The sequence below is a fragment of the Tachypleus tridentatus genome, chromosome 6, assembly GCF_004210375.1.
Source record: "Tachypleus tridentatus isolate NWPU-2018 chromosome 6, ASM421037v1, whole genome shotgun sequence".
NCBI classification, from domain to species: domain Eukaryota; kingdom Metazoa; phylum Arthropoda; class Merostomata; order Xiphosura; family Limulidae; genus Tachypleus; species Tachypleus tridentatus.
Window position 1 is genome coordinate 10373515 of NC_134830.1, and position 22797 is coordinate 10396311.

Here is a 22797-nt window from a genome sequence, read left to right on the forward strand (position 1 = left end):
GTGTGTGTGTGTGTGTATATATATAAACATACATGTAATGTAAAGAAAACACATTGGTTGAGGAAGTCTCGATACAAAATAATAAAAAAATGACTATTTTATATATATATTGTTTTCACGACTTTTAGCAAACCTATCGTGTTTCTTCAAACTCGAAAAACAGAACAAAAATTCTTATTGTGAAATATATAATATTTAAACCCTCAAAATTGATTTGCAATTCACCTATTTGCCAAAAGTTATGTGTTTCATTGGATTGAGACACTATGATTCTCAAAATATCGCTCATTGATCATTTCCGGACAAAATTCAAAACTGGTAAATACCAGATGACCAAAGAATCAAGATTTAGTCGATGTCTTCAACATTAGAGCCTGGTATGGCCAGGTGGTTAAGGCACTCAACTCGTAATCTGATGGTCACGGGTTCAAACCCTCGTCCCACCAATCATGCTTGTTCTTTCAGCCGTGGGGACGTTATAATTACGGTCAATTCCACTATTCGTTGGTAAAAGAGTAGCCCAAGAGTTGGTAGTTGGTGGTTGGTGGTGATTACTAGCTGATTTCCCTCTAGTCTTACACTGCTAAATTAGGAACGGCTAGCGCATATAGCCCTCGAGTAGCTTTGCGCGAAATTCAAAACAAACAAACCAAATCTCAACATTAGACCAAACTTATGGGACAGTCTGAAAAATATATTTGCTATTCCATTCTATATTAACTTAGATGATTTCAACTCGGATTCAGGCTAGGATTCATTTTCATTTTCTACTTTAATTATCTAGTCTATAATATTGTTGATCCAAAATTATGGTTTTTGGAGGAAATTAATAAAACACTCAGCAAGTTATTTTACTTTACTAATGTTTTCGTTTTCTCTCCTTTTTTGTGTTTGTTTGTTTTTTTTGTTTTTTTTTTAATTTCGCACAAAGCTACTCGAGGGCTATCTGTGCTAGACGTCCCTAATTTAGCAGCGTAAGACTAGAGGGAAGGCAGCTAGTCATCACCACCCACCGCCAACTCTTGGGGTACTCTTTTACCAACGAATAGTCGGATTGACCGTCAGATTAGAACGCCTCTACGGCTGAAAGGGCGAGCATGTTTGGCGCGACCGGGATGCGAACCCGCGACCCTCAGATTACGAGTCGCACGCCTTAACACGCTTGGTCATGCCAGGCCTCTCTCCTTTTTTTGACAAGTCTTATTGTAATCTTATACTTGCATATGCGGAAGTTAGTTTTCAAATAATAATAGTAATAATATATGTGTAGAAAGTCACTTTTTCCGTACTTGTCCTCCAGCTGTTTAGAAGTGAGCTTGAAACCTTATAATGACAAAATCCGCAGTTTGATTTCTTCAGTGGCACAACATAGATAGAGAAATGTGAATCAAACAGACATATTTTCCTACCTTATGCTAATTTCCCTTTTTCTGTTTTAAAAGCAATAAATAAATAATAATTTTTCTTTTTGCAGAATGTGTTTTTGTTACATTCCTGACGAACATATAAGCTGTCTTACACTAACGTACATTCTTGTCTTATATTGCCATAACTTTCGACGGGTACTTTTAATTTGTTTGGTGACAGTAACTAAAGAACTAGTCCACATAACGATAGCAAGTTAGTTTATTTTAGCTTATATGCTGTTGTAACTTGTACTTGAAGACCTAAATTTAAAAATTACGTTAAATAGAAATACTTCAATAATTATGCTATGATTAACGTGAAACATAATTTTTATTAACACAATTTCTCGATTAGAGGATTAAGTGGTTGACTAAACGCGATAACTAACGTTGATTTAAATACTTTACTGGCACTGTATTAGTGAAACCAAAATTGACTTAATGCTGGTTGGTTCTGGTATTTACAACAAATTTTTGTTTTAGACACTGTACAAAGATTCTCGACTATAACCTCACCATTTTGTTCACTATTTCCTTCTAGTAAACAAATAACTGGCAAGATTAAACATTGCCCCATTACTGGACTATGAAGTCCTTTAAATACAAAACTATAAACTGTCAATTCACTGAGTTCCTTTTGGTGTTTTCTATTCCAGTGCTCATGGTATACAAATGGGACGGCCACCTGTCATTTGTTGTAATTGGCGGTCCAGTCACTGGGAGAGCTTTTCCTCACTAGATGGTCGAGTGAAACTACTGACTTTACCTTTGATGGCCATCTTGATGAGGTCTTGACAGGAACTGTGTGGTTCTAAGTTGGATGAGTTTCCACTTACATATTCTTTTGTGGAATCACCCAATTGGCCATTCTCTCACTGATATACTTCCAAAGATGATTTTGTGGAACATCTTTGCCTAGAGTTACTTATTTTTCAAGATTATTTTAATCACCACTTTGATTCCTTTCAACAAAGAAATATGGTTTCTTTTAGTACTACTCAATTCTGGAGTTTGTCCTTTCTTAGAGCAAAAATTATACAGATGTCATCTTGATGGAATAAAGTATCAGCAATAATATTACAATGGTTTTTCATTTGATCACAAGCCGATTTAAGCGTTTCTCGCGTAAAATTATGTATAACATCCTTATTCTTCAAATCTTCGAGGGTTCTTTCATTAATCAATTCCTTGGACATCCCAGAGTCTTTGACTTCACTACACACCAGTCACTATATGTAGATTTTTTGCTAATAACTTCTGGTATGAGTATTTTATTTCTTAGTGGTGCAATGACTACTCCCCTTATTGTCACAAGAAGTTCGGTCTTTGATGTAGTACAATTACGATAGAAAGTATTTGTATCCCTGCGTCGTGAGTAGTTCTTTCCTCATAACTTAAAAAGTATCGCGAGTATGATAATGAAAGTAGAGTGAATTATAAATATTATACTAACACACATTTACATAAATTATTATTTATATTGAATGACAAATAAACTGTTTATAAACAAATAACCAAAAATAGGAGGGGCAAAAAGTGTTCGGGCGTCTACTTTAATGGTCAATTGTGTAGCCTTTCAGGGTGAATTACTTGGCGCAATCTCTCCTCATAGCCCTCCATGATCGTTTGACAGTACTCGACTGGTATTTTATTCTATTCTTTTTTACGGAAGGCCTCCAACCCTTGCAAGTTTTTCGGATGACGCTGATGAACCCTGGTCTTCAACTCATGCCAAACGTTTTCAATTGGGTGAGATCAGATGACTGCAATGGCCACTCCAGAACGCTTACATGGTTGCTTCCTATGCAACCAGGATTACACACATTTCGATGTGTGCTTGGGGTCATTGTCGTGCTGGATGACCCAACGATGCCCAAGCCGCAAGTTCCGAGCATCATTCTAGATATAAGTGCCTAATATATAAACGTATTCTTCTTTTTCATGATTCTGTTGACGCAGTGAAGGCTGCCTACACCAGAAGAGCTGAAGGAACCCCATAGCATGATAGAGCTACCTCCGTGTTTAATTATATGGACGATGTTTTTTGGAAGATTTCGTTCCCCCTTCTTACAAAAAATATTGCGAAATCATTGTGGCCGAAAAGCTCGATTTTAGTCTCGTCTGATCAAAGAATACTCTTCCAATAGGTAAAGGATTTATCTACATGCTATCTTGCACACCTCAATCGTGCTTCTAGATGAACAGGCTTTAAATATGGAGTTTTAGGAGGATGGCATGCTTTGAACCCAGAAGAGCATGACATGTTCGTAACTATAGAGGTGCTTACTTCAACCTCAGTTTCCCTTACCAGTTTCTGTATGTCATTACGTGTTAAACGAGAACGTGTTCTGAGAACCTTCCTCTTGGATCTCTCTGTAATTTTGGTGGGGCGTCCAGAACGAGGGAGGTTAGCAGTTGATCCTGTAAGCTTAAACTTGGCAATTATGCTTTGAACAGTAGATTTAGGCACATTAAGTTGTGTAGCAATACCGGAAAGAGACACACGAGACTTGTATTTTACAATAATTCGGTTTTTTAAATCACTGGACAGTTGTTTCCTGTTCGCCATGCTGACCAAGCAGATAATGACGGAGACGGTGCTAAATTGCCGGAAGTACATTTTTTGCTGGCTAAATTCCAATAATTATGAACCCAGTGTCTAGTTTGGGAATGGTGTAATGACGTTTATTCGCCAAACTATACAAAATTTTTACAGGAATATCATTTTTTTCACACGTTCTGAACTGTACAAACACTTTCTGCTCCTACTATTTTTGGTTATTTCTTTATAAACAGTTTATTTGTTGTTTAATTTACATAAAAATTTATGTAGATATGTGTTAGTATAACATTTATAATATATTATACTTCTATTAGCCTAATCATGATACTTTTTAAGTTATGAGCAAAAAACTACTCGGACGCAGGGGTACGAACACTTTCTGTCGTAACTGTATTTATAATAAAAGAAGTACAAGTCATTAACTGACAATTCGCAAACAGCTTTAATAAAATATAGTTATTTCAACTCAACATAATGTTTAGCCGTTTATACTGCAATTAAGTGAAGAGCTATCAAAACTTAAAGTTTCAACAAGAAGTCTGGACAACGATTATAATAATAGCCGAACAAAATTGCTCTGAGTTTCGCTACTCCTGGTGGATAGAGCACAGATAACCCAACGTGTATCTCTTTACCTAATTATAAACCAACTAACCAAAATCTTAATGCAAAGTTTTCAACAACTACTTTGGAATTAAAATAAATAGCTAAGAAAATAATGTAATGTTTTTAAAAAGAGCTGCGAGAGCTCAACTTTGGATGCAAGCAATAAAAATAAAGACTTTCTAACCTCATTGATTTTTCAATTAACCTAAATTGCCATTAGAAGCAAACAACTAGTGCCAAAACAAAGGAATGTTTGATGTAGATACGGCAACTAAAGAGCCATCGAAATTAAAATAATGTTTCACTACCTAGGTTGTAATCATATACTGTTTGTACTAACTCAATAAAAATATAAACGCTACCTTTATCTAAATTTTATTTTAGCTTTTCTGTTAATCAAACTTGTCTACAGAAAAGGTGGTTATATTTCTAATAAATACTAAAAATATATATTTTAAAGCAAAATATCGTTAAACTTGAGAATATTAAAAATACATATAATACTTTTATTGTAATTAAAAGCTACAATAAAAATGTACATTACCACCGTTAGATGGGGCGCTTTATTGTAGGCTTGTTAATGCAGCATGTGGTCGTTGTATTTACAGAGTTTCAATGAAAGTTTGTGAAGTCTGAAGTTGATTATTAATAAAGGTATTCTGTTTTTTAACCATTAAACGATTATCAGGTTTTAGAAGAATAAGGCTGTCAAATATTTAATTTAATAAAGTAAATATTTCGTAAAGCATAAATATTATTAATTAGTTATAGTATTAATAACACTATAGTAAGACTTTTCCATCACAAAGGTCTTTGAAAGTAATTTTGTTCCGGCAAATTCAAAAATAATTAATACACTTCATTATTTTTGTTCTATTTGCCTGTTTAATGTTGTTCATTATAATTACTTTCTCCTGTGATGTTTCTGCTTTTCGTACAATTTTCTCTAACACTAACTTTATACAAACTTGTTTTTTAAGCTGGCATGGTATACGTACTTTTATTTTTAATGTTTACATTGTTATTCCTGTTCTTTCAAAGTGTTAGTCCACAATGTGAAGTTATCCGATTCATAAGATTTACAGTTTTCAAGAAATTCTTTAAAGTTTTTTCATAATTTTTTCATGTTTAAATAAGATTTTATTGTGTGTTTTTAAAAGGAGAATTTTATTCTCCAACATGTTCATGAGAAGTTATAATGTATTAATCAAATGTACATTGGACTGGTTATGTACTGGAGAAGGAATATTATTTATTAAATATAATTATAACTGGAGGACTAATTATCATACAGAAGGAAAATTTAGGTCTTTTCAACTTTCCTTCTGTTCAATAATCAGTCCTCCAGTAATAGTTATATTTAATAGATAACATTTCTTCTCCAATATGTAGTAAGTCCAATCCATATTTGTTTGTCACAAATAGTCTGTACAAAACTGCATCTTGACAGTGGACATTTGCACAGAATGAACAAAATTTCCCCTTCATTGCACTGTTTGTTTGCCTTTTCATCTAGATTGTTATATAGGCATTGTACTGTGGGAGAGCAAAGTTTCTCAGTGTTTGATCTCAAGAATTTGTACTCAGAAATATGCCTGTCAAATGAAGAAATCAGTCTGATTCAGACTGACAAAATGTAGTGCAAGATGATCTCTGTGTAAAGAATAAAAATACTTTTGTTCATTGTATAGTTTGCATAACCTCTAAAACTTGCAAAATATATCATTAGTTTTTCATTTTTATATATGTTTTATTTCACTGTTACTTTCCTTTACCGTGAACTGTTGCAAAGTCAGCAGTATAGGATAAAATAACTGACTAACATCAAGTATATAACACCATATTGAATGGCATTTTGGAAGTGATCGTTGCATACATACTTTGATCTTTGATCTGTGCATAAAGTTAAGCAATATGCTGAAAGATCTTTTTGATTTTTGATGAAGTTAAATCTTTCTTTAAATGATCAACAAGAAGCTGCACTATAATGAGATCTTCTATATTACGTTGCTATATATACCTATATGTAATTTGTGATGTAAATCTGTAGTGTCATTGAGGTAAAAGTGGAAATGTCAGCAGTAAGTTGTGTTTTGTTTGGTTTATTTTAGTCTAGAAATTATATTACTTGATCTGCTAAACAAAATCAAAGTAAAGCTTTTTCAATTTGAATTTCTGTCTTTCAGACTCCTACTTCTTTGTTTCTTTTTTTGTCAACATTGACAATTATACTAAAAACATTTTTCTGTTAAATTGACATTAATTATTTCATATAAAGGAATGTCAAATTGAAAAACTGTTGGGAAAAGGTATCTAAGATAAATCTTGTTGGGTTTTATCATCAGTGAAAGAAATAAAAGATTCAGGGATAATTAATTAACTCACTATGTTTGATAAAGGCACAACAGTAGTTTCAAATTATATTTAGTAAGGTTTAGAATAATTTGAAGCAGGTAAAGCTGTTTCTCAGAGGAACTGTCTTATACTATATATCATAATTTGTTTTAGCTTTGAGCCACTTTGTTGCTTTGGCTTAGATTTCTGATATTGAATGTTTTTTAGCTGAACACTTCATAATCAAACTATTGAGAAAATGCCAAAGACAAAGAAGGCTGAGAATAAAGACCTGGAAGTCAAACCTATAACATTTTTGATCCAAAGGCCATCTTGTAAAGAAAGAAGAAAAATTGTGTTGGCAAAATCATTTGCAGAATTGAAAAGAAAGGCCTGTTTAGAGTTTAAGGTATGCTTATAATAAAATCGGTACGTTTAACCTTTGATGTAGTTATACAACTAGATTTTATGAAGCACAGGAAAAAAAAAGTGTCTTGTATTTATTAATTTAACAAAATGTATTAATAAAACAGGTAGGTATTTTCTAGAAAGAAAAGCACAAATTTTCAACTCTGTTGGTTTTATTATGCAAATGAATATTTTAAATAAGAAAGAAATGAAAGAAAATTAATTGTAATTATTCAGTCAGTGATTGCTTATGGCAGTGTTTTACATTAATAGTATAGTTATATATGAGATTGTTTTTGCTTTTTTCCTCTTAGTTCTGTAATATGTTAAAAGTTGTATGAGCATACTATAACATTGTGTAACACAATATGACAACATCAAGGCTGTCATGTTCTCTAAATTAGACAAAAATCCCCCAAACCTGGTAGTTATATAATTATTTATTATGCCTTTCCTTAAAAGTTAAACTTTAAATTTACAGTGTTAGCTACTTATTAACTGAAATCTCACAATGCTGTACATTTTTTCATATCCTAATACTGTTCATATAAACACAGACATACACATACAAAATAAATAAATGAAAACTCAAAATATTAATAAGGCTTAATTCATATAAACGGTGTATTGTAGCTTGCAAGAGAGCTAATAGGATTTTGAGTAGCATCTATAGCAATATTGAATACAAGACAAGGGATATTATTGTTTCACTGTGTAGATCACTTATAAGGCCTTATTTAGAGTACGGTGTACAGTTGTGGGCTTCCTTCCTCAAGAAGAATATTGAATTGTTGGGGAAGGTTCAGAGAAGAGCCACTAGGATGATACCTGAGATTGCCTTATGAGGAGAAGTTAAAATATCTAAATTTATTTTCTACAGACAGGAAAAAGGTCAGATGTGAATTTGATTGAGGTTTGACACAGATAGCGTAGTTGGTTTGCACCAATAAATGCCAACCAATTAACTTTATTGCTAAACTCACAACCACACAATCTAAACCTAAGTAATGATCTTTCAACACATATTTATACCCCAACAGAAGTCCAAAACAGTATTAGTGATATTTTAGGAATTCTGATAAAGTTATATTTAATTAAAATACTGAGAAAAGCTCAAAGAATTAAATGTATATGTTACATAATGTATGTTTCATAAACAGTTACATAAACAAATTTGTATAAACTGTTGCTTCTAAGAATAATATAAACTATTCAGGTCATATTGCTTGCATTAAACTAAAACTAAAACAGTCCTGTATATCTGACTTCTACACATGGTTTTCAGCACAAGAAATCTTTGCCATGTCACAGAAACAGCTAAGTAAATTGATGGTGGGTTTGAGATTTAAGCATTTTTGTACAAGGAAGGAGCTGGGAATTTTACTTCTTAAACCCATTTGAAAATTATTTGCTATATCAGTAAAAGTCTGGCTTGGAAAATTTCATGGTATTTAATATATAAGCTAGGCCTTTGACACTCCTTACTGAATAGAATGAAGCAGCTATGTGAAACTGATTGCAGTAAAATGAATTGTATTTTGCTGGTAAAAGACAAAGGATTAGCACATAACAACCAGTGTACAGTGCTATTAACTTTGCTGCTTTAATAACTAATGTTGTCTTTGGTATGCAATTAGAATTACTACATTGTGTTTTAATTACAATGTTTGTTTAACCTATGAACAAGATATAATTCATCTACATATACACGTATGTAGATGAGTACAATAGCAATTGTTACTCTAGATTTTATATATCATGTAAATTACAGTGTTATGTTCAAGCTGCATATATTGGTCTCCTCATTAAAATTGCTATATTTTTTTTTCCCACACACTACTAATCATATCAACTGATTTACATACTTGAGCCTCAAACTGCTTCAAGCACTGACAGTTTAATTCTTTCTCGACTATTATGATTGCACTACACATTACAACAATCACAGATTTGTTGTAGCATTTCTTTAATTGTTGAGCCATGCACTGACATTGGCAATTTATTAACAACAACAAAATCACTTGGTGCAAAATGCCAAGCTATTAATAATCTATCAAATGTTAAGAAAAGTTTTTTGTTGTTGTTTTTTTTGTATGCATGTGGCACTACCAAAAGTTTTTCCTACCACCTTTTCTCATATGTAAAAATGGCTGGTATGGGTAGAGAAAGCTCTATGTAGAGGAGTGAACAATGTTTCAACCTTCTTTGGTCATTGTCAAATTTTATGTTGATACAAGTTCTTGTAAACATCTTGGCAATTTTCTGGCCTTGCTGAAATAGTATGCTGAAAATGATGAAATAATGAGAGCTCATTTGTATCATCCCAATGAAAAAATGCTACATATTTACCTCCCCTCACAAAATAACATCATAAATGTCATAGGATATATAATTAGAGTACAATTTAAAGTGAAATGAAGCAAGAACAGGTACAAAAACATCTACGCTATTCTTTTTAATGAGGTGTCTTCTTACAATCTGGAATATTTTCCAATATGTCTCTGCTTTGAAAATTACAATTATGAAATTAGGAAATAATTTGTTACCTTTGTTAAGATACAGATGGTCAGAACAATAAATATTGTGTGCAATTACAAAGATTCTGACTGGATTATCTCTAAATGAATTCCATGGTCAAAGATATATTGGAGCATTCAAAGTGGCTGGAAAAAGATGTGCAAAGCAAGGCTTTGTACAGTTTTTGCTTGGGTCATTTGGATGTGGAAATCTCTGAGTCAGCAACTGCAGACTGACAGATGTCAAATACCCTCATAACAATAGCAAAAGCCCTATATCAAAGAAAGGACTTCTAGACTCAATTTCTCTTCTATAAAATTCTCTCTCTCCACTGGTGACCTGGTATGGCCAAGCGTGTTAAGGCGTCGACTCGTAATCTGAGGGTCGCGGGTTCGCATCCCCGGCACGCCAAACATGCTCACCCTTTCAGCCGTGGGGGTGTTATAATGTAACAGTTAATTTCACTATTTGTTGGTAAAAGAGTAGCCCAAGAGTTGGTGGTGGCTGGTGATGACTAGCTGCCTTCCCTCTAGTCTTACCCTACTAAATTAGGGACAGCTAGCACAGATAGCCCTCGAGTAGCTTTGTGCAAAATTCAAACAAAAAAACTCTCCACTGGTAGATTATCCCTTTCAGCTGTGAAAACTTTTGTGTCCAAAAAATGTCATTCTTTTCATGAGATGTATTCCCTAAAAATAAATCAATTACAGAGATCAAGAAAAGGCTAATACATATGTATCACTTCAGAAAGACTGCAATAAATGTTGATGTAATTTCTTCATCCTCTACACTTATAGTACTTTCAAGTAAAATCACTTTTTTCATCTTGTGTAAGATGATAAGATCTGCTAGAATCAGCAGATTTACTGAGGAATTATGGAAAATAATTCTGAGCCTTATAACCAAGTTTTCATAGTTTTTGTATTTATTAAATAGTGTTTTTTGGACAAATTCAGTAACAAACTGAATACTTAAAAAAAAGGAAGCAAATGTATTTGCACAAACAAAACCACAGTTATTTTAACTGGGCTGTGCTTAACTCCACAACTTTATCTTACAGTAAACTTAAGTGAGCTAAACATGGTGATCTTAAAGTTAATCTTTACTCAAGGAACTCCAGCCAGAACTGGACTATGAAATAAAGCTGAATATAACAGCAAAATTTCTTTGTCCCATCAGTAGTATTACCTTCTCACCTTTGTTCTCTCATAGCATTGGTCAGCTTTCACATTTAGACAATGTTGATTTGATCAACAAAGTATAGTACAGTGCTAATCATTTCAATCCAAATGTTACATGATCTGCAATACCCCGTCAGGCAGTACAAACATCACTACTGAGTTTAACGAAAAAAAGCAACCAGAACAAAGCAAACTCACCTTTCTGTACTATGTGTTTATGCTAAAACTGCATAGAAACTGTAAAAATTCCCACGTAGCTGAAACAGATGGAAAACTATTTGTCAAAGATTTAATGTATTTAGTTTTAAAAAGGTTTTGATAAGGTGCCTTACAAAAGATCACACAAAAAAATAACATCTGAAAGGTTTGGGAAGGATGAGTTAATTGAAGAGTATTTGAATAGGATAAACCAAGTGGTTATTATTAATATTAAACTGGAAGCTTGTTACTAGCAGAATGTGCTTCAGGAATTGTTGATTGGTCTTTTGTTCCTTTTAATTTATATTACTCATACTGGTAAAAATAAAATGAGTCAAGTTTTACTGATGACAATAAATTCTTGGATATTTCCAGCATTTTGGTAAATATTGTACACCTTTCATAACAGTAAATGCAATTGGATTAATAAAATTGGATTACTTGTTTAATTCAGATGGGAACCTACTAAATTACATAACTGAAGAAAAGCATCTTGAAGCTAAGTCACTAGCCATTAAAGCAATGATTTGTTACTGCCAGTAAAGCTAATAAGATGTATTTACAGACACACTAATTACAAGTCAAAAGTGTATTTACTTGTTATTATGCACCAAGCTGCACAGTGGGCTATCTGTGCTGTGCTTACTATGGTAATTAAACCTAGTTTTAGCACTACAATTTTTCAGACTTACAGCTAAAATCACCGAGGAAGCAACAAGTCAAAATAGATAATTACATCTTAATAAAATCCAAATGCAAGGCTTCACAATGGTTACTCTGTATGAAATAATATTGACTTATTGGATGGGGTTCAGAGGAGAGCTAATATGATGACTCTGAGGAAGGGCAGGTTAGAATCTCAACTTACTTTCTCTTCAAAAAAGTAGAAGAGAGAATATCATTGCTGATCACAAGATCTTATGAAGGATTGGTGGGATAAAGGATTTCTTAGTGATCTGAAGATAATAGGATGATAAATGAAAGTTTAAACAAGTTGACAGGCATGCTGGCTTCAATCAAGACAGCTTTATTTTTGCAAATTATGAAATGTAATTCTATCAACAGTGGTTGACACCAGCATTTTACAAAAACTTAAAAAGGACATTAATAGCTTCCTGAAAAATAAATATGATGTTTACTTTTTCTTATCTTCAAGTTGTTCCCTTGTTGCCTTACTCAGAGTACTGAGATAATTATTACAAGATAGTGAATATCAAAAAAATAGCATATTTTAATGAGTTTCTCACTATGTAATAAGAGCCTTTAAAAAGTCAATGAAACTTGTCATTACGATTCCTGTGGGAACATTTTATGAACTGGAGATAAAATACATAATTATCTGCACAGAAAACAATAATGAACAAAATATAGTATGTTATTTGATAGATTAAAATTTCACTCTTTATTGTTTATAAATAATACAGTATAAAATGTCAGAAAACTATCAGCAATTTGTGAAAGAGGGGATGAGACTGATAAATGTAGCAAGTGATGTAGCATTTAACTCCCAGAATAGTCAGCAAGTCTAGTTCTAACATTTTGATATTTATGGCTAAGCTTATGTATGCATTAACTATATGCCCTAAGTATGGAATATTCTGGTTTTTAATTGTTCTTACTTCTATAGTGTGATTGTAGATTGTAACAGTTTCACATCTGTTTTTATTTAATTTTATCACTTTGTTACATTTTGAACCTTAAGTATTGTAACAAAGCAATAAATCACCCAGTGAACACTGTGTAACTTAGGGTGGATAAAATACTGATTTACATTGCATGAATTCATTTCTTGAGCATTACTTTATAAATTATATTTTTTTCACTGGTTTATTTATCCTTTGTAAACCACTCCCTTTTGAACCTAATGTTATCTGTAGAATTTATAGTTTACCTGTTGCAATAAATGGTTTTCATTAAAAAAAAATAGTTTTTCTCTAGAAGAGATTGCATAAACAATATTTATATCTATCATAAAATACTAATATGAAACTCCTGAACTATTGTAATAACTACATACACTGTGATATATAAATATACTATGCATTGTTTACTTCCTATTCAACTTTTGGGTAGAGCTGTAATGCTGTAAGTTGTGAAACTGTAAAAAAATGTGCTTTTCGATCATAGGTCGAGTGCTGTTTTTTGGTCTGAATGAGATTGACCAATCACTGGTATCACAAGTTATTCTACTAAAATCCATTACATGTTAAGTAAGGAACATTAGGTTTAAACAATCTAGTCCATTATCTCCACAAAAACAGTTAACTTACAATACAGTAGAGGCAACAGTCCAATGTCTGAGCAAATATACATGCACTGTGTTTGTGTTAAATTAATAAAGTTTGTTCATTTATATCTTACATACCATCCAGTCTCTTTACCTCATTTTCAGACACTCAGTCAGATAACTCATAATTACTTCACAGTAAATATGTTGTTGAATCTTCTTTTATTTTATGGACATGTTTTATTACCCTAAGGAAAATCAGTTTCATCTGGCAATACCAAAGATTGGATACTAAAGAGAAAGTTTGGTAACATGACTAGAGAATATCTTATTATGGAATTTTCCATTTTTTGCTGATGTGTTTTCTGAGCTCTACTCTTATTTTTGTGTTATTTAAGTTTATAAGGTCTTCATGTTATTGGAAATGGCATTTTTCACACTCAAGGAACTTATTATCAAATGGAAGAGTTGACCACTGAAGGAAGATAGATGTATAGTAGGGTTGTTGAGTCTAGGTTAAGTCCTCTTGAAAACTGGACTTGCACCAATGCTGCCAACTTCATGACTTCCATAATCTTGCAACCAGTGACTTCAGAATGAAACCCTTTGCTGTGTACTGAACTCAGAATGGCTGCTTATGCAGTACCATTGAGGACTGATCTCAGTAAGAGAGAAGCACAGGTATCTGGAGATCATTGTTGTGATATCTGGCTACTCTGAGACTGAATAGGGTGGTCTAACAGATGTTTAAGTTTTGGCAGCCAAAAAAACTGAAACTCAGCTCTGGTTTGAAGCCATTTGAGAATAACGAGGAGCAACTGGAAATGCTGTTGGTGGGCAAGTCTGCTAACAGGAGTAATCTCATCCAGAAGTTAAATGGTAAAGTAAGTGAACCTCTCAAAGATGAGAAAAATAATGTTGAGGCAACCATTGTCCAACAAGTAGCCTGTGGCTGCAATGATCTGACAGGACAGCTACTGAAGGAACCTTGTGGCCTTGCAACCCTGGACCAGGGAAGGGCTATTATCACAAGAGTTGAAATCCCTAAGCAGTTTACCACATTATATATGTAACAAAGAAGAAATTTTGGTCAGTGAATGACTCGGAGATTGTAAGGGAAAAGTTATGGTCATGATTGCAGGTTTATGAGAATGACAAAGACAGATTCCTCCCCCAACATTCAAGGGTGCAGGGGTGGATGGGGGTGGATCAATTCCCGAGATGTTTCAGGCAGTTACATATTTGGAAAGTCTGATCTCCAGAGCAGGCTTTAAAATAGCTGATCTTAAATCTAGATGAAATAAATATGCAAAAATGAGCCGTTTTTGCATATTTATTTCAATACAAGTGGGTTTTCTCGACATCAGTGATTAAATCTAGATGGTCCAGTCGTAGATTGCATCAAATACTAAGTGAAGCACAAGTTTGGGACTTTAAGACAGTTGTTGTTGAGTTGTGCTTTTGAGAAAAATGACTGTACCTTGTCAAAGAGCAAACTAGATAAGGCTATTGATTTTACCCAACAGTTCAATCTGTGCAGAATCCCAACAAAGGGTGATAAACAATTTCTCTACTGCTCTGAAAAATTTATGGAGACTAAATTGGACCTGGGCACTAACTTTAGGCAATATAATGGAGAGCTTCACACCAAGTGATTTGGTGATCAGTTCAGATCTATCAAAGGTGGATTATGTGTCTGTCAGAATACAATGGAGAGAAATAACAGTTCCTGGTTCATACAGAAGTGGCTAGAACAATAACAGACCCTGCCTTATATTAGAAGGTATGAGGGAAACCACCACTCAATCTATTTGACACTAATTTCATTCTGGCAAATGGAGATAGGCATAAACAGATATGACTTCTCTGACCATATCTGAAGGTATCAATCACAAAATGATGTAGTTGTCATCAATTTTGGTTCTGGCATCACCATTGGTGGGATGGGTGTACTGCACAAGCTTCAGGTTAAGTGAAGATGACTGAGAAAGGTCGAAACATTGTTCTCTGCTTATCAGTAAAAGTGTTAATACCCATACATGCTGGTTCTTTGCAATGCATCTTTAATCACACACTCAAAATGTTTCCAATTACTGATGCAAGACTAACTGGCCTATAATTGCCTGGACAATGTTTATCACCTTTAAATATTGAACTAACATTAGCCAACTTCCAGGCTTTTAATACTCTTCCACTACTCAGTGACCTATTAAAAATAATAGCTTGTGGTTTACAAGTAAAAATTGTAAGTTCCTTTAAAACTCTAGTATAAAAGTTGTCTGGTCTAGGGGATTTATAAATTTTGAAGTTACCCAACTTTTCCAATTTTAGAATTTAAAATGGTGTCTTTTACATCAGTATTTTTCCCATACATCAAGTGCTCTGATTGAGGTGCAATAGTAAAGGAGCTGAAGAGAACATATAAGTTTATCATCTCATCATCTTCCAAGACCAACTTCCCACTATCATTTTTAAGAGGCCCAATTTATATCTTAACATTTTGCTTACCTATCATATATCTTAAGAATTCCTTATTGTTAAATTTAACTCTCTTAGCCAAGCCTTTTTCATGTACATTTTTCACCCTTTACACTTTCTTTTTACCATATCACGTGATTTCCAACAGCCCTCTGAGTCTTTATTACTTCCAGTAAGTTTAAATGTCTTGAATGTATTATGTTTGTCTCTAATATGATCTCTTAAAATGTTACTAAACCACATTAGCATATTCCATTCTGTTGCCCTTTTTGTTTCTGTGGGGAATATACATGTTCTTTATGAATATCAGTTTTACCCTAAATGTTTCTGACATCTGATCAAGGTCTCCTTCCAACTCTTTTGTTCAATTCACAGAACCCAGAGTTATTTTGAGGTTGTCAGATTTTGCTGAACAAAAGTGTATCTTAAGAAAAACAATTGTGGAGCTAAATACAATCCATTAGATGTATTATGATTCTGTCTCTGTAAATATATATATGCTGAATTTTCTTTCTTTTTATAATAATTGTTTTTGTTTTTTTAAGTTTGGCCAATCTCATTATTTCACACACACACAAGGAAAACTTAGTTAAGTATTAGACTCAGGTTCCTCTTTAGAAGTCTGAATGGCTGACATTTATTGGTAAATCAGTTTTTACTTGAAAATGCCACATGCTTACAATCTTTGTCACACAAATAACAGGTAACAATCATACAAAAAGATTGGTAAAACAAGATTTCTCTTTAGCATATGCATATTGGCTCCCAGTTTGCCCCTGAAGAAGAAAGGTCCACCTTTTGAAAGTGCTCAGGTACAAATATGCCAACCATTATGATTTGAGCGTAATCATTATGATTTTGGTGTATACATTATGACTATATGCTCATACAGACAAATATTACGACTTGTTGCAACTCCCAAATTATTATATATTATATAGGCCTGTATAATAAAGTGATAAATTGTTCCCCCAGGGCTTGAAAGGGGTGAAAAAAAATTTCCAGTGAGATATAAATAAATTTTGATAATAAATAAAAGACATAGTCCAAATGGCTACTTGCAATAATCATGTTTGTGCTTGAAATAATAAAAAATATTTGTATCTCTGATGTCTACCAATAGTTTAAGTGCGGTGCTTCTCCATACTGGGTACGTAGGGAAATCCATAGTTACATCATCAGTGCTTGTCAGCCAATCAGCTCTTGTGTAGATGGGTATTTCTCGTTTTCTAAGCGGCATAGAAACATCAATGTGATCATTCACAAGATGGAAAAAAAGAGGCCTCGTTCACCAGATTGTCTTGTTTCTGGCAAATCTAAAAGGACTAAAATTGTGAAAGAGCTCAGTCTACAATCATTACACTCAGTCATTTGAAATATTTGGCATCTTTGCAGGTTATAGGGTTTGTATTTCATCTCCATGAAATCTCTTGTTATAACTGAAACAAACAATTCTTTTACAGTTTGACATTTAAAGTTACAAATGACTGTTGGTGGACAGAATTAAAAAAAAGAAGTTAAGAATTGTGGTTCAAGCGACTTTTGGAAGAGTCAGATACAGCATTCACATGTACCTGCACAAATGACACCAGTTGGGTAAATTTTGGAAAAATAACATGATATCTTGTAGCCACAATCTGAAACTTTCAACAGCAATTAGTGTATTGTCTTAATTGTAGATTATTTCCCTAAATGGGTTAAGGCAGCCAATATAACAAATTAGGAAGTGTTAACAGTTGCAAATGTTGTAGATGCTTAGTTTGTTTTTGATTTTGAGACTTCTGTTTCATATCATAGACCCAAGAAATTCACTTGACCTCCATTACTTTAAGCATTTATATAAGCATCTTTAGGCTTATATGTAAGCTTCAGTTCAGTGAAAGGTGCACTATGGCTTGTTATCCTCAATTGAATTGTCTCTATTTGAAATTTAATTAAACAAGCTATGTTATTAATTTTGTGCCCGGTAATAAATGAGATTAAAATGTATATCTAGACGTTGTTTTACGTAACAGTACAAAAGGTGTAGTAAACAAGGCAGCACTGAATTCACTGCAAAGTATTGTACGATTGGTTGTAAAGCAGAGATACCTCTTGTTTAAATAGCTGCTTTACTACCATGATCAAGCTACAGAGCAATGTTTTTTCATTCAGGACACTTAAAAGAGATTATTTTTAGCTTTTGGAGTAGAAGAAACCAACCAAAAGAAATATTGTGACAATAAATATGATGGTAGTTTTTTATACTTTAGGAGATTATTTGTAGAAGAACCTTGAAAAAAACCCATAACACAGTGTTTTGGGAAGGAACTGCTGTTAGTGAACAAGTTATCTTATGCTAGTTTTATGACGAGAATATTTAGGGTAGGAATTTCTAAACTTTCTCAATCTATGATCCACATGAGTAGCAAGCCAGTGTTTTTTGTTACTCATGCTTAACTGGGGGAGGGTTGAGTTCTGTTTTTTCTGAAAAGTGTACTAATGTTCATATATTTTGTTGTTTTTTGTATAAAGTATTTTAGGATCTTTATCATGTAAATAATCTTAGAATAAAAATGTATTTGTCTTTCTGCTATCCCAACAACTATCTATTGAAGTCTACTAGTTGGTCCTGACCCACAATTTGGGAAACTCTGGTTTAGGGAATATAAACTTTAAAGACATTAAAAGACTTGTTTGTCCATTTAGCCCATTCCAACCAATAAGAAAAACAAACAACAGCTCTTATCATCCAATTTTTCAAGTCTTCTCTTAAATAAATATACATGGGCCCAGTGTTTTGAATCAACTTTGTATTAGAGAAGGAATATTGATTGTAATTTCTGGTAACATTTATAAACATATGTGACAAGCTCCTAGTAAAATTTACAAGTATGTTGTATACAAAATGTCAAATGAGTTACAAAGGTATTTGTACTTAATATATCTCTAAGAAATCACAAAATCTGTTTAACTCATGATCTGACAAGTCAGAGTGCAAGATGGTGTTCACTTAGAGAATAAAAATACATTTGTTCATTATACACTTTGCATATTTCATTTGCACAAAATGAATTATTGATAACTTTAACATTATCAATATACATGGTAGTGTGCCAAGCTCCAAAAACAACTTGCAGGACAAATTATGTATTATTAACTCGAGTGATAGTTTAGTAATTTTTCACTTTCTGTGATTCAGGCTGATAGTCCAAATTATTACATATATTCAATGGATGTGCTTTACTGGACTTTTAATTCACATATCCAATTTCAAGGCAGTTTATTAAGAAATACACGAGATGTAAAAGCTCCAGTTTTGGTTGAATTTGTTTCTTTATTTTTGCATTGAATGTATGGAAACTTTATTTGATGGAAAAAAGATACATAACTTTTATTAATTTTTTTTAACTTTACAACTTACAATTAGAATTCAAATTTGGAAAACTACTAATGATGTGAAAAGTTTTTAAACAAAAGCCACTCAAATTTGACCAAATTTTTTGTGTACAATTATAAAAAAAAGTCTTGCTATTGGTCTGAAAGTTTTACTACAACTTCACTTAAGAACAAATATGGACCATTTTTAGTGTTTTTTTTGCCATTCAACTTAAAGACAATTAATTTAGAGCAGCAAAAACATGGGGTGCAAAGACATGCATATACATAAGTATTGGTTAGGCCAAGCAAACCAGATTAGTGGTTTCTAGCTTAATTTGTCAAAAGATTCAAAAGATTAGTCATTATTCAATGCCAATTTTTTAAACACAAATTTTTTGAATTTTATGAAATTCAATTAAAGAGTATTTGGTGTTGTGATATTAGTTTAAGCAATTAGTGTAAACAGTGATGCTTGATATTGCTGTACTGAGTGCATACAGGTGTTGGCAAGAAACTATTAATCTAGGTTCCATGGTGTTTACTATAGAGGAAGGTATTAACATTGTTTTAGAGAGAAGAACTACCACCATATATTGTAAAGAATCTTGTTGATTCTGTAAAGTATAGGTTTGTTTTGAATAATAGAGTTGTGATTCTGAAACTAATGTTGGTTACTACCGAGTGTCACTTTTTTACTTGCTGTGGTTTGTTGATGTGTATTGATAAAAAGTCATGATATCTAATCAAAAATACCTTTGGTGTGAAAAAAAGATGTGCCCTCCCAAAAAAAAAGAATAAAAAAGGATTGAATTTTCAATTTAAAGGAATTAACTCAAAATTGGCTGCATAACTGGTAGCTATACTTGTAGTATTGATAAGAATTTCACAGCAAATAGTCATTTGTTAGTTGACTAGGCTGCATATTTTTTTTCCACCTGCAAATATACTACAAATTGAACATAAACTAGGCCTAGCTAACTAATGAATGAATATTTGCTGTAAAATTATTATCAACGCTATAGAATAGCTTTAAGTTGCACGTTCATTACTTTTGCCACTTTTTTTGTTCATACCTAAGGTGTTTTTGATTATACACGATAATATCATGTTAAATGGCACTCAAAGCTCATGACTTGCACACTTTGACCTCCACCTGTGAACATAAGGTTAAGGTTCCTTAAATGTATTGCATCTACCGCATCTGAAAATAACCCGTTTCTATCCTACCAAAATTTATATTTGTGTTCCGTAGTATTATCATTCTCACCACTGAGTGTGAAAAAAAAGTTACATCAACATTTTCAATTCTCTCAACAGTTTTAAACACCCCAACTTTATCTCCTGTAACTCTTATTTTTTTAGTACAAAATATTTTCAGGAATGTTAACCTCTCCTGAATGATTTCATTCCAGGTACCAGCTTTGTATCCCTTACCAACAATTCAATGTCTTTCCTAAGATAAAGATTCCAAGAATGAATAAATGTGGTCTGACTAGTGACCTCTATAATAAAATTATAACCTAATTAGAATTGTATTCAGTATTTATGTTGATACAACCTTTATATCTGACTGGTAGCAACTGATCAGAAGAAGAAGAATGTTTTCATGTGTAACAGTTGTAATGTTATTGTCATCAAAAGCATATTATAATTCAACTTGTAACATCTATGCATGACCCTGTATTTATTATTATTAAAAGCCATCTACAATTTATGAACCAATTCCTCCAAATTATCTTTTTTGTAAAGCAGCAGTTACAGCTATCAAGATTCAGTACTTTAATATCATGTAGTAATTGTATGATACATTTTTGGTTATATATCATGTAGTAATTGTGTGATACATTTTTGGTTATATGTCATGTAGTAATTGTGTGATACATTTTTGGGTACAGTCTTATCATTTTGGTACATCTCAGGATTTATTCTCTAAAGGAACAATCTTTTGACTGAATAAATAATTCTTCAAAAGTGAAAAGGGTGATGGAAGTATTCTATATTCCCCCAAGAGCTACAGTAGTGTGTTGAGTAGAAAGAGTTTCAAGAAACAGAGAAAAAAGATCCTATCTTTTGGCTGACATTGTGTTTAATGAAGGTGACAGGGCAGATGAACTTGAAGAAGTAAATATTAACGATTACTCAGAAATAGATCTGATCTTTGATCAGTGTATGTTAGAAAGAGAAGCACAATTATTACATCTCAAAGAGCATGTTGGCTTTCACAAGTGAATGTTTTATGTAAGTTTTGTTATGTTGTAATTTATTTTGAATGAACTGTTTTCGCAAAAATGAAATGAGAAGGGTTTTTATAATATGGGTGGTAATAATATAAGAAATAATAGGTATGCTGTCATCCTTGTCAAATTGTATCTATTCATGCATTAATTACCCTGTAGGCATTACTGTTTCCTGTACTCAACAGCATCTTCATGTTGTACAAATGAAGAAAGAAAGATAGTAGTTAATGTAGCTCTGTAGAAGGATAATATCAGGAGTGTTTTGGGATATTTTAAGTAAATGACTGAATTATATGGGTTTCAGGATTCCAATAAAACAAATCAATAGCCAGTAGTTTCTCAGTGAGGTTGGCTTGGAATGTTAGGTTACTCCACATGGTCATCTTACTGGGAAAGTATACATACGTATTGATAGTTATAAAGGTATCATAAATACTGTGAAACTTAGTGTAGAATTAAGAATAGGCCTGCTTACAGTTGATGGTCATGCTAGAGAAGTACTCTATCCATTTATAAAATACAGCATGATGGTCATGCTAGTGTAGTACTTGATCCATTTATAAAATACAGCATGATGGTCATGCTAGAGTAGTACTCTATCCATTTATAAAATACAGCATGATGGTCATGCTAGAGAAGTACTCTATCCATTTATAAAATACAGCATGATGGTCATGCTAGAGAAGTACTCTATCCATTTATAAAATAACAAGCTGTAACAGTCTGAATGTGTTGCAAGGCTCTTGGTGAAAGTGTAAATTATCAAATTTATTTGAAGTAGTAGTTTAGTTATTATTGTCACTATTGGTAATTGTGATTTAAACATATTCAAAACTTTAAATTAATATAGTAATTCTAAACTAGTCATTGAACTTTTATATACCTTTGTAAAATGTAAATTATAGATAATATCACTGTTAATGTAAACAGTTGAAAATATTTTGTTCGGCCATGAAATAATAAAGAACATATATCATTATTTATTAATTGAAATGCATAATTTAACTCTGTATCTGTAGGATTAAGCTAATTATTTAAGTTTAACCTATTGTTTCTGTATCTGTAGGATTAAGCTAATTATTTAAGTTTAACCTATTGTTTCTGTATCTGTAGGATTAAGCTTATTATTTAAGTTTAACCTATTGTTTCTGTATCTGTAGGATTAAGCTAATTATTTAAGTTTAACCTATTGTTTCTGTATCTGTAGGATTAAGCTTATTATTTAAGTTTAAACTATTGTTTCTGTTACTTAATAAATGTACACTATTTCAAGTTCTTTATT

General features: G+C 32.5%; 1 protein-coding gene across 1 annotated transcript in view; it reads left to right on the forward strand.

Annotated features, from left to right (window-relative positions):
* The first annotated feature begins 5103 nt into the window (after nucleotides 1-5103).
* The window catches only part of LOC143251921 (DNA fragmentation factor subunit beta-like), a 33014-nt gene continuing 15320 nt past the window's right edge, over nucleotides 5104-22797 (forward strand). The window contains exons 1-2 of the mRNA XM_076503290.1: nucleotides 5104-5229; nucleotides 7138-7318. Coding sequence (XP_076359405.1) covers nucleotides 7169-7318 — 150 coding nt within the window. The 5' untranslated portion in view covers nucleotides 5104-5229; nucleotides 7138-7168. The remainder of the gene's footprint in view (nucleotides 5230-7137; nucleotides 7319-22797) is intronic.